The sequence below is a fragment of the Salmo salar genome, chromosome 09, assembly GCF_965601325.2.
Source record: "Salmo salar chromosome 09, fSalSal1, whole genome shotgun sequence".
In the NCBI taxonomy this organism is placed as follows: Eukaryota; Metazoa; Chordata; class Actinopteri; order Salmoniformes; family Salmonidae; genus Salmo; species Salmo salar.
Genome location: NC_138299.1, coordinates 117,390,194 through 117,402,785, shown reverse-complemented (window position 1 = coordinate 117,402,785; position 12,592 = coordinate 117,390,194). Strand labels below are relative to the sequence as shown.

General features: G+C 43.6%; 1 protein-coding gene across 1 annotated transcript in view; it reads left to right on the top strand.

Annotated features, from left to right (window-relative positions):
• The window catches only part of LOC106612460 (salt-inducible kinase 2b), a 70,136-nt gene that overhangs the window by 15,924 nt on the left and 41,620 nt on the right, over positions 1–12,592 (top strand). The window contains exon 4 of the mRNA XM_014213606.3: positions 3,693–3,854. Within this exon, the coding sequence (XP_014069081.3) occupies positions 3,693–3,854 (162 nt within the window). The remainder of the gene's footprint in view (positions 1–3,692; positions 3,855–12,592) is intronic.

The window sequence follows — 12,592 nt, the reverse complement described above, 5'->3', positions numbered from 1 at the left end:
ATGCATGGCTGCCTGCTGGTTGCAGGTGTGAAGATGCCATCATGACACGAGTTCCCCAGAGGCTGTTGATGAGACTGGATGGGAAATTATGAATTATCTCCCCCATTGTATCTGTTCATGGTTGTAATTGGCGGGAGGAAGTCGTAACGAGTTTTATTTGATTTGGAATTTGCGGATGGTTACAATTCAAATCAAATGTTATTTTTCACATGCGCCGAATACAACAGGTGTAGACCATACCGTGAAATGCTTACTTTCAAGCCCTTAACCAACAAAGCATCATTTTTTTTTTTTTCTTACAGTACGTTAGAAAAACTTGCTAAATAGACTCATACCATCATGGCCGTCTAATCATCCCCAGCTTCCAGTTGGCTCATTCATCCTCCTTTCTCCTGTAACTATTCCCCAGGTCATTGCTATGAATGACATTGTGTTCTCAGTCAACTTAACTGGTAAAATAAATGTTAAAGGAAAAATGCTATCACAATAAAATGGAAACAATGAGGCTATACACAAGAGGTACTGGGTCAATGTGCAGTGGTTACGGGTTAGTCCAGGTCATTGAGGTAATTATCTATATTTGGAAAGTATTCAGACCCCTTGACTTTTTCCACATTTTGTTATGTTATTTTTCTCATCAATCTACACACAATACCCAATATTGACATAGCAAAAACTGTTTTTTAGACATTTTTACAAATGTATTTAAAATTAAACTTATCACATTTACCTAAGTATTCAGACCCTTGACTCAGTACTTTATTGAAGCACCTTTAGCAGCGATTACAGCCTCAAGCCTTCTTGGGTATGATGCTACAAGCTTGGCACACCTGTATTTGGGGAGTTTCTCCCATTCTTCTCTGCAGATCCTCTCAGGTTGGATGGGGAGTGTTGCTGCACAGCTTTTTTCAGGTCTCTCCAGAGATATTCGATCGGGTTCAAGTCCGGGCTCTGGTTGGGCCACTCAAGGACATTCAGAGATTTGTCCCGAAGCCACTCCTGCGTTGTCTTGGCTGTGTGCTTAGGGTCGTCGTCCTGTTGGAAGGTGAACCTTCGCCCCAGTCTGAGGTCCTGAGCGCTCTGGAGCAGGTTTCCATCAAGGATCTCTCTGTACTTTGCTCTGTTCATCTTTCCCTCGATTCTGAGTATTCTCCCAGTCCCTGCCGCTGAAAGACATCCCCACAGCATGATGCTGCCACCACCATGCTTCACCGTAGAGATGGTACCAGGTTTCCTCCAGACGTGAGGCTTGGCATTCAGGCCAAAGAGTTCAATCTTGGTTTCATTAGACCAGAGAATCTTGTTTCTCATGGTCAGAGTCATTTTTAGGTGCCTCTTGGCAAACTCCAAGTGGGCTGTCATGGGGCTTCCATCTGGCCACCTGATTTGGTGGAGTGCTGCAGAGATGGTTGTCCTTCTGGAAGGTTCTCCACAGGGGAACTCTAGAGCTCTGTCAGGCCTTTATGACTAAGGTCCTTCTCCGATTGCTCAGTTTGTCCAGGCAGCCAGCTCCAGGAAGAGTCTTGGTGGTTCCAAACTTCTGTGTTCTTGGGGACCTTCAATGCTGCAGACATTTTTTGGAACCCTTCCCCAGATCTGTGCCTCGACACAATCCTGTCTCGGAGCTCTACTTACAATTCCTTTGACCTCATAGCTTGGTTTTTGCTCTGACATCCACTGACAACTGTGGGACCTTTTTATATAGACAGGTGTGTGTGCCTTTCCAAATCATGTCCAATCAATTACATTTACATCAGGTGGACTCCAATGAAGTTGTAGAAACATCTCAAGGATGATCAATGGAAACAGGATGCACCTGAGCTCAATTTCAAGTCTGTCTTAATTGTTATGTAAATAAGGTTTTTGAGTTTTATTTTTATATAACCTTCTAAAAACCTGTTTTTGCTTTGTCATTATGGTGTGTTGTGTGTGTGTGTGTAGATTGAGATTATTTATTTAATCCATTTTAGAATAAGCTGTAACGTAACAAAATGTGGAAAGTCAAGGGGTCTGAATACTTTCCGAATGCACTGTAGCTAGGGATAAAGTGACTATGCTTAGATACTATACAGAGTAGTAGCAGTGTGTGTGTGTGTGTGTGTGTAGTTAGAGTCCAGTGAATGTACATCAAGCAAGAGTCGTTGTAAAAATATATATTTTTAAAGGGTGTCAATGTAAATAGTCTGGGTAGCCGTTTGAGTAACTGTTCAGCAGTCTTGTGGCTTTGGGGTAAAAGCTGTTAATAAGGAGCCTTTTGGTCCCAGCGACGTTGTGAGATTTTGGGCAAAGTGTTTGCTGTTGGAGAATTTTTGGACTTGCTGTTTGTGCGAAGACTGTCAGCATCGCTGAATACTAATTAAAGAAATATCAACAGAATCGAGCCATGATCTTTGGAGATGGATGGGGAGGTTTCTTTAACATGTAGACTATTCTAGTTGTTTCACTCTTAAAGTAAATTAAAACAAGATAAGCCAAGCCCCCATAATTTTTTTCTATTTTGTTTAACCTTTTATTTAACTAGGCAAGTCAGTTAAGAACAAATTCTTATTTACAATGACGGCCTACCCCGGCCAAACCCTAATGACGCTGGGCCAATTGTGCGCCTTATGGGACTCCCGATCACGGCCGGTTGTGATACAGCCCGGGATCGAACCAGGGTCCCTAGTGACGCCTCTAGCACTTAGATGCAGTGCCTTAGACCGCTGCGCCACTCGGGAGCCCCAAAATAGATTCCAAGTGTTTGCATTTGTCTCAGGAAAATGGTCCGTGACCCAAATTTGTTTCCACCCATTTGTCCCGTAGAGAGGCAGCGTAGGGGTCAGAACAGAATAGCGTCATACAGCTCTTTGCACGACATTGCAGCACCCAGGGACATTGGAGTTAGGTCATCTTGGCTCTTTCTCACTCCCTCCCTCCCCCTCTTATGTGCTAATGCACAAACAGCAGGGCAGTTCTGAGTAACCCTCCTTCTATCCCCTCCTTGAGTTAGCTGATGAGGACATGTTCAATGTTTTCTGTGTATTACAGTAGGCTTAGACTATAATGTGTTTGTCACTGCCCAGCCCTGCCAGCTCACCTCAGCCCTCCAGCTGTAAGCTGAGCGGAGCTAGCCAGGCTGGGCTAGAATATGTTAGTCGAGCACTGTATGCGTTAGTTGGGCCTGTAGGGTCTGCGGGCTTGGCTGGCTGGGGGCTGAGGGCCAGGGGGCTGACCCAGCACTCCTGGGTGTGGTGACTGACCACATGATTACGTCCATGCTGGGTGGGGGGGGGGGGGTGTTTACTCTGCTGCCTCGACCCGACCACAAAATCACAGGCCAGGCTCCTTATTGTGGCTCATCACTGTCCTTTCCTTTGTCGGCTGGCCAGAGGAGAGGTGGTTACTGTAAGAATAGTTGAGGTGTTCCATGCCACTATGTCATTGTACTCTACAACCGTGGCATATGGCAAACCAAACCCAAATGGAATTGTACTAGCCTATTACTGTTCAGGCATGAGCAGAGTGGGGATTCCGTTTAGTCACACAGATGGATTTGGTCTAATGTGTAGTCTAGCAAGCCTTAGCTAGGTAGAAGACATGGAGCACACACAGGCCTACAATACATGTTTGAGGGCTATGCATCCTAGCCACCCTTGATTTGAATGTAAGCCAGCTGATGAATGTATATGACTCTAACCCTCTCCCCTGTCTAGACTACCTGGCCAAACACGGGCGACTGAGCGAGCTGGAAGCGCGGCGTAAGTTCTGGCAGATCCTATCAGCGGTGGAGTACTGCCACAACCGTAACATAGTCCACCGAGACCTGAAGGCTGAGAACCTGCTGCTGGACGGACACATGAACATCAAGATAGCAGGTAGGTGGTCAGTGCAGTGAAGCCAGACGTTTTTGTGTTTTTTCCTGACTCCATAACCTGTCATAAGAGACCAGAATTTTTTTTCTGGTCAAGTCACATGGTCAAGAAAAACTCCTGGACTTTCTCATTGCTAGGGTTCCAAAAATCCCCGTTTTCCAGAAATCCTGGTTGGAGTCCTGGCAATTTTTGGAAAGTTGGCTGAATTTTGCAACCCTACTCTTAGTGTTTCAAGGGAACCTAAGAATAATCTTGGGATTGACTGTATGAAAATACCTTGTGTAGAGAGTTTCCTGTTCACAGTTGTGAAGATCCTGTAAATCGACATAGGCCTAGAAATTGTAAACCAAGTCTTTTATATTGCAGTGAGAACTTCACAACTTGTTTTGATCAGAACGTTGCTTTTGGATTACATGGCCAGGAGCAATGACCTACGCGACGGTTCAGTTCTGAAATGTCTAACGACCAGAGCAGGCCATTTGCACTGTGTTGAGGTAACCAAAGCCCCCTAGCTAGATCAGGGAAGCAGGAGCTGAAAGCTAGGCCGTACTGCACAGAACCTCGGGCTGCATTATCAGGAAGATGGCATTTTGAGCGGGCTGGTGAAAATGTCATCGAGCATCTGCGAGAGGGCTGGGTGCGAAGCAGTGTTCTGAGATGTTTGTCGAACATGGTGACACGATGTGCGTATGCCCACAGAGTCCTTGCGTTCCTGCTCCAGGGGTGTGAGATCTAGGCTAGTCCGGACAGTGACTGACGGAGAGAGACTTAAGAAGCCTGTCTTCCCGTGTTCATTAGGGCACGCAAAGGAAAACGTTTCCAAACAATTTTCAACTGAAAATTAAAATGAGTCCTTTTAGTCCCTCCTCGGTTTTAGTCTGTTTTGTTCCGTTTGATATCTAATGAACACGACCCAGTTTGTCTCTCTGTGGATGTAAGAGAAGATGATTGGTTGGGGTGGCAGGTGGTTGTTGTTATTTCCAAAGGCAATATCGCCACCACAATGACTCCGATCCAATTGTTGAGAAAGGTATACTTTTTGGGGGAAATGGACCAGCGAAAACATTAACCTAGGATTACAAATACATCAGGCAGGCCCACAAGGACATTGGTACATCCTGTGCTTTGCTTGTCTTAGATGAGGACAATGTTATTTGTCATTTTGTTCTAGTCTCTCTGGACTAAAAAGAGACTCACTGCACAGAGAAACAGATAAATGTTCCCCCAGTGATATCTCACCCCTTGTTTTACCTCACCGAAGGACATTGTGTGGATCATGTTTTATCCTCAAAGAAGAGGAAGCACTGCCACACTAGTCTCCCTTTTAAAGGTCTCCTTTTGTATACCCAGAACTGCCTGGGCGGTCAGTCTCTGACGCTCCATAGTGCTGTCGTGGTTGATGGTCAGTCAGGGAAAGGTCACCCAAGTGCCAGGCAGCAGGGGGTGTTGCTTTTATGTTTCTATTTCAAAGAGCGTGTGTGTGTGTGTGTGTGTGTGTGTGTGTGTGTGTGTGTGTGCGTGTGTGCGCGCGCTCTCAGCCAGGCCAGTACAGCACGTTCTGAGAAGCAGCTATATCATGCACTAATCAGGAAGCCTCTTAATCACACTTGGGGTTGAGGCTGGCATCAAATGAACTGCTTTGAAAACACTTGCCATATCATATGTGATCATTGATTGGTTCTGCTGCTGCATCAAACAACATTTGAGCACAGTGGTACACTGCTTGACACCTCCCGCCTCTTCACCCACACTATTACACTATCTCTTGTTTTATTGTTCATGGACCAAGCTGAAAGGCCACCCGTTACACAGAATCACATGTTCAAGGTGCAGGTGTGGTATAATCATTAAACCACCCTCTCATTCACCCCCCCCCCCATGCCTCTGTACCTCAGACAGGGTGATACTCACCCATACACACTGTCCAGCAGCTGTATAAATCACCATAGTAAGCTGAGCTCTCAATGCAGTTGTGTCAACTTGAACAAGGACACATCGCATTGTCCCTCATTTATAAACGAACAGCCACTGCTGGGATCCATTTGGGACACAGACAGAGTGACTGGTGCTGGGCGCGGCGTTGCGCAGCCCACCCTTCCCGCATAGCGAGCCCCTGGGCTGTTGGGAGCATTGACGTCAGCCAGCCACGCTGCTCAGTATGCAGCTCGCAAAGTGGGTCAGCTCCTCTGATAAGCCCTCACTCCTTCTTTACTCTGCCTTAACGTGCCTTGCCAGGGCTCTCACCGACATAGACTAGCCGAGATAATTCTATGTACAACTCCCTTTGTCTCGGGGTGATGCACACCTTTACATCCCCTGTCTTAGATATGGGCATAAAGGTATATGATTGACCTCTTCTTTTGTCTCTAGTTTAAATGTAGCCTAAAGACTAGGCTAAATCTAGACGTACGTATACCGTGCCTTCACTTCTTTTAACATTTCACATTTTGACCTTGTGGCAAGCATCACTTTGACCTTGATGCATTGCATTGCCAGAGCTAAACAGTTTTTCAGGTGAGGTATTAAAAAAAAAAGAGGAAAAAAACACATTTCAGATTACTTTCATTCAGTAAACCCAGATTCACAGTATTACCAGAATAGAATCCAGACTTGCATGGGATTGGATTACTGTTAATTTTAGATGATGTTCATGAAACCTTGTTTTTAGCTAGACAAGTCAATGGCAATGCTGCACTGCTGCTGTTAAGTGTCTGTTGTGTAGTCTGTGGTACACGTCAAAAAGTTGCTGGCTTTTGTCCACCCCCCAAAAAATGAAAAAACTATAAATTAATCTGTTGCAGGCTAAAATGACCGGGAGGGGGAAAAAATCCCATTGCAAAATGAGGCTGTTTATTCATTGATGGAGATACAAGTCAATGTAAATACATTTGACCATCATGCTTACAGTGCCTTGAAAAAGTATTCATCCCCTTGGCGTTTTTCCTATTTTGTTGCATTACAACCTGTAATTGAAATGGATTTTTATTCAGATTTCATGTAATGGACATACTCAAAATTGTTGAAGTGAAATGAAAACAATTACTTGTTTCAAAACATTTAAAATAAAAACACTGAAAAGTGGTGCGTGCATATGTATTCACCCCCTTTGCTATGAAGCCCCTAAATAAGATCTGGTGCAACCAATTACCTTCAGAAGTCACATAATTAGTTAGATTGCACACAGGTGGACTTTATTTAAGTGTCACATGAGTTCAGTATATATACACCTGTTCCGAAAGGCCCCAGAGTCTGCAACACCACTCAGCAAGGGGCACCATGAAGACAAAGGAGCTCTCCAAACAGGTCAAGGACAAAGTTGTGGAGAAGTACAGATCAGGTTTGGGTTATAAAAAAAATATCCGAAACTTAACATCCCACTGAGCACCATTAAATCCATTATTAAAAAAATTGAAAGAATATGGCACCACACCAAACCCAGAGAGGGCAGCCTTCCAAAACTCATGGTCCAGGCAAGGAGGGCATTAATCAGAGAGGCAACAAAGAGACCAAAGATAACCCTGAAGGAGCTGTAAAGCTCCACAGCGGACATTGGAGTATCTGTCCATAGGACCACTTTAAGCCGTACACTCCACAGAGCTGGGCTTTACAGAAGAGTGGCCAGAAAAATAGCCATTGCTTAAAGAAAAGAATAAGCAAACATGTTTAGTGTTTGCCAAAAGTCATGTGGGAGACTCCCCAAACATATGGAAGAAGGTACTCTAGTCAGGTTAGACAAAAAATGTAGCTTTTTGGCCATCAAGGAAAACGCTATGTCTGGTGCAAACCCAACACCTCTCATCACCCCGAGAATACCATCCCAACAGTGAAGCATGGTGGTGACAGCATCATGCTGTGGGGATGTTTTCCATCGGCAGGGACTGGAAAACTGGTCAGAATTGAAGGAATGATGGATGGCTCTAAATACAGGGAAATTCTTGAGGGAAACCTGTTTCAGTCTTATTCACCTTCCAGCAGGACAATGACCCTAATTATACTGCTAAAGCAACACTTGAGTAGTTTAAGGGGAAACATTTTAATGTCTTGGAATGGCCTAGTCAAAGCCCAGACCTCAATCCAATTGAGAATCTGTGATATAATATTGCTGTACACCAGCGGAACCCATCCAACTTGAAGGAGCTGGAGCAGTTTTGACTTGAAGAATGGGCAAAAATCCCAGTGGCTAGATGTGCCAAGCTTATAGAGGCATACCCCAAGAGACTTGCAGCTGTAATTGCCGCAAAAGGTGGCTCTACAAAGTATTGACTTTAGGGGGGGTAGTTATGCATGCTCAAGTTCAGATTTTTTGTCTTATTTCATGTTTATTTCACAATTAAAAATATTTTGCATCTTCAAAGTGGTAAGTATGTTGTGTAAATCAAATGATACAAACCCCCAAAACATCTATTTTAATTCCAGGTTGTAAGGCAACAAAATAGGAAAAATGCCAAGGTGGGTGTATACTTTCGCAAGCAACTGTACCTAGAGTTTATCTGTATTTTTTTGTAGCTGTTTACATACCAACACAGTCAGAGGCTGGCACTAAGACAGCATTGACTGAGCTGTATTCCGCCATAAGTAAACAAGAAAACGCGGCGCTCCTACTTTAATGCAGGGAATCTTAAATCCGTTTTACCAAACTTCAACATGTTAAATGTGCAACCAGAGGAAAAAAACTCCACCTAGATCACCTTTACTGCACACACAGAGACGCATACAAAGCTCTCCCTTGCCCTCCATTTGGCAAGTCTGACCATAATTCTATCCTGACTGCTGCTTACAAGCAAAAATTAAAGCAGGAAGCACCAGTGACTAGATCAATAAAAAAGTGGTCAGATGACGCAGATGCTAAACAACAGGACTGTTTTGTTAGCACAGACTGGAATATGTTCCGGGATTCCTTCGATGGCATTGAGGAGTACACCACATTAGTCATTATCTTCATCAATAAGTGCATCGATTACGTCGTCCCCACAGTGACCGTAGGTACATACCCCAACCAGAAGCCATGGATTACAGGCAACATCCGCACTGAGCTAAAGGGTAGAGCTGCCGCTTTCAAGGAGTGTGACTCTAACCAAGAAGCTTATAAGAAATCCCGCTATGCCCTCCGAACCATCAAACAGGCAAAGCATCAATACAGGACAAAGATCGAATCGTACTACACCGGCTCTGACCTTTGTCGGATGTGGCAGGGCTTGCAAACCATTACAGACTACAAAGGGAAGCACAGCTGAGAGCTGCCCAGTGACACAAGCCTACCAGACTAAATTACTCATAGGGCCACACGGATTACCAGGACGTGTACTGCGAGCATGCGCTGACCAACTGCTAAGTGTCTTCACTGACATTTTCAACCTCTCCCTGTCCGAGTCTGTAATACCAACATATTTTAAACAGGCCACCATAGTGCTTGTACCCCTAGAACTCTAAGGTAACCTGCCTAAACGACTACCAACCCGTAGCACTCACGTCTGTAGCTTGAAGTGCTTCGAAAGACTGGTCATGGCTCACACCAACACCATTATCCCAGAAACCCTAAACCCACTCCAATTTGCATACCATCCCAACAGATCCACAGATGACGCAATCTCTATTGCACTCCGCACTGCCCTTTCCCACCTGGACAAAAGGAACACCTATGTGAGAATGCTAGAGCTCAGCGTTCAACACCATAGTGCCCTCAAAGCTCATCAATAAGCTAAGGACCCTGGGACTAAACACCTCCCTCTGCAACTGGATCCTGGACTTCCTGACAGGCTGCCCCCAGGTGGTAAGGGTAGGTAACAACACTTCTGCCACACTGAAACTCAACACTGGGCCCTCTCAGGGGTGCGTGCTCAGTCCAGCTGTAATTGCTTCAAAAGGTGGCTCTACAAAGTATTGACTTTGGGGGGTGAATAGTTATGCACGCTCAAGTTTTCCGTTTTTTTGTCCGTTTCATAATAAAACATTTTGCATGTTGTGTAAATCAAATGATGCAACCCCCCCCCCCCCAAAAAATTATATTTTAATTCCAGGTTGTAAGGCAACAAAATAGGAAAATGCCAAGGGGGTGAATACTTTCACAAGCCACTGTATCTGTTTATAGGTTAATTTGCATAATTTAGGGGAATTAAATTGGCCTGTATGTATTTTGGTTAATCTAAATGTACGCCTATCTTATTTATCCAACACAGCTATCAGACATGCACAGCATACAGAGACTATTTTGAGCGGGATTTCTCCTGCAGCTCCCAGCTGATTGCTACTGGAGTAAAACATGTGCTTTTATAAGCCCGTTCATTGCGCAACAATTCTAAATGCAATAGTTTTGGTACGCGATTTAAAATGAGCTACTGTTTTTATTTCTCAACTGTTTATTGAAGCACACCTCCCATTCAAGCGCAGGCAACAGGCTATCAGTGTGTCACCCACCACTTTACAATGTGAACTGGAGGCAGTATGCACTTTGACAACACTTAATTGTTTGAAACCTGAACGTTTTATTTCATATTAGGCATGTCTTACCTTGCTTCAAAGTAGCCTATAGGCAAAATCCGACCATGGACGTGGAGGCAATTATTTTATAAAGATGACATAGGCGGCGCCATTTCTACCGTTCTACTTGCCAGTTATGATTTTCATATGCACATTTTCATGGTGCAGTTTCATTTCAATAATGAGGAACTATAGTTTTAATATATTATCATTCGCAACAGATGCACTTTCCTACATTTCCAAGCAGCAGGCCAGGTACTTCGATGTGTGCTCACACTGCCTAAACGGAGAAACCAGACACATGCTCATTGCTCACATGGAGCACTCAAACAAAAGACAAAAAAATGTATTGACAGATCTCGTAAATGATGGTTATGAAATAAATAAACAACTTGTTTCTCACAAGTGTAGCAGATTTTGAACTCTGAAAACAATGTTTCCACTCCGAGAATGATAACGGTAAATGTCTGTAATTAATACATGCATTAACAGAAATGTATGTAACCAAATGACAGGTTTTAACGGTATATTTAATACTGGTGACATTTGTAATGGGGAAACAATTCACACAATGAAAGCACAAGATTTGGCGGTCAGCTGCTCCATTCTGGAGAGAGACTCGCCTATATCTTTGCCACACACCCCTCCCCTTCTTGTCCCAACGTTTTTAAAATTATACTGAAGACACATTTACTTCACACCAGTGGCAGTCGGTGCCTTTTAAGATGAGGGAGGAGGATTTTTATTTTTTTCTGAACATGGCCTTATTTTTCTATTTCAACATATTGGATGACTGTCATTCATAATCCATTCACCCAGCTCAAACATCGATCGGTTTAGGCTACTACATGATACTCACATTTTCCCTGTACCCATCATGAGGTTTCTATAAACCTAGCCTATGAAAAGTGTACAACTTGGGTTCACAGGTTGAGAGAATTTTGAGTAATGAAGGTGCAAGACAGTGACACATTCAATACCGCCTTGCACACTCTTGCCTTTATCTAGCTGATCTAGTGTGTAATCATCAGTTTAACAGTTGCAGATGAGAGTTTCTATTGAACAAATTCCGGTATGTTTATCCCTGTTTCGTTCCATTTGCTTCCGTTTTAAGAAACGTTTTTCAACAGAATCGGCGAAATGAATACACCCCTGATCTCACACACACAGTTTCATAGCAGCCACATAAAAGCAGCATGATCACTTTACTCATTATACTTCCTTTTCGCAACTACAGTATATACTCGCTCTCCTCTCACCTTTTCTCTTCGCTTGTGGACTTCAGTACACAACACACCAGCTGTCTGTGACCAAGCGAAAAAACCTTTCAAAGCCAAACCTTCATATCATGACCGCTAACCGCTACACACGGCCTACATCGTTGTCACGTCATAGGCAACATACTAGAACTAATGTGTTAGTAAACCCGCTACAATCATGCAGTACAGACAGAAAGCAGTTTAGCAGTTACACCCGCAGGCACCGGTGGCAATAAATTAATAAAACTTAAAGCTTAGCTAACCTTGACTTGGAAGAGTTCCATTGTTGGATAGCCATAGACAGCTAGCTAACATAGCATCCCTCTCTGTTTGAGTAGGCTAAACTAGCTAGCTGTATTCACTAGCTAAGTTAAAGGGGAAAAATTACAACCTAATATACTGTAGCAAGCTCTCTCACACACTTCTCCTTAATTTTGGAAGAAATTCATTTGTTCAGAACTGTTCCAACTATTGTCTTTCTTTGAGTCAACTACTCACCACATTTTATGCACTGCAGTGCTAGCAAGCTGTAGCTTATGCTTTCATATTAACCATGAGCCTCCTAGGTTTTGTATTGAAGTCAATGTACACAGAGGGGGACAGAAGCTAGCTGTCCTCCAGCTACACCATGGTGCTACACTACAGAGTGCTGTTGAGGCTACTGTAGACCTTCATTGCAAAACACTGTTTTAATCAATTGTTTGGTGACGTGAATATATTTAGTGTAGTTTTATCTAAAATAATAACTTTTTTTAATGTTTCACTATTTTTATTTGTATAAGATTCACTGGAGCCTCCACTGCTTCACACATTTTTCTTATGCTTTTCACTGACAACGTCAACTCAATAATCAGCTAGGCCTATTGCCTTGCGCGCTGCCCAAATAGGCATAAGCCTAGGAGCTTATGATTTGAAACAATCCACAGCTATTTTTTAAAAGAAGCTAATGGTCCTCGATTCCTCTGTGGCTAAGTCATGCTTTCTGGTGAAGTATTTTGAATGATT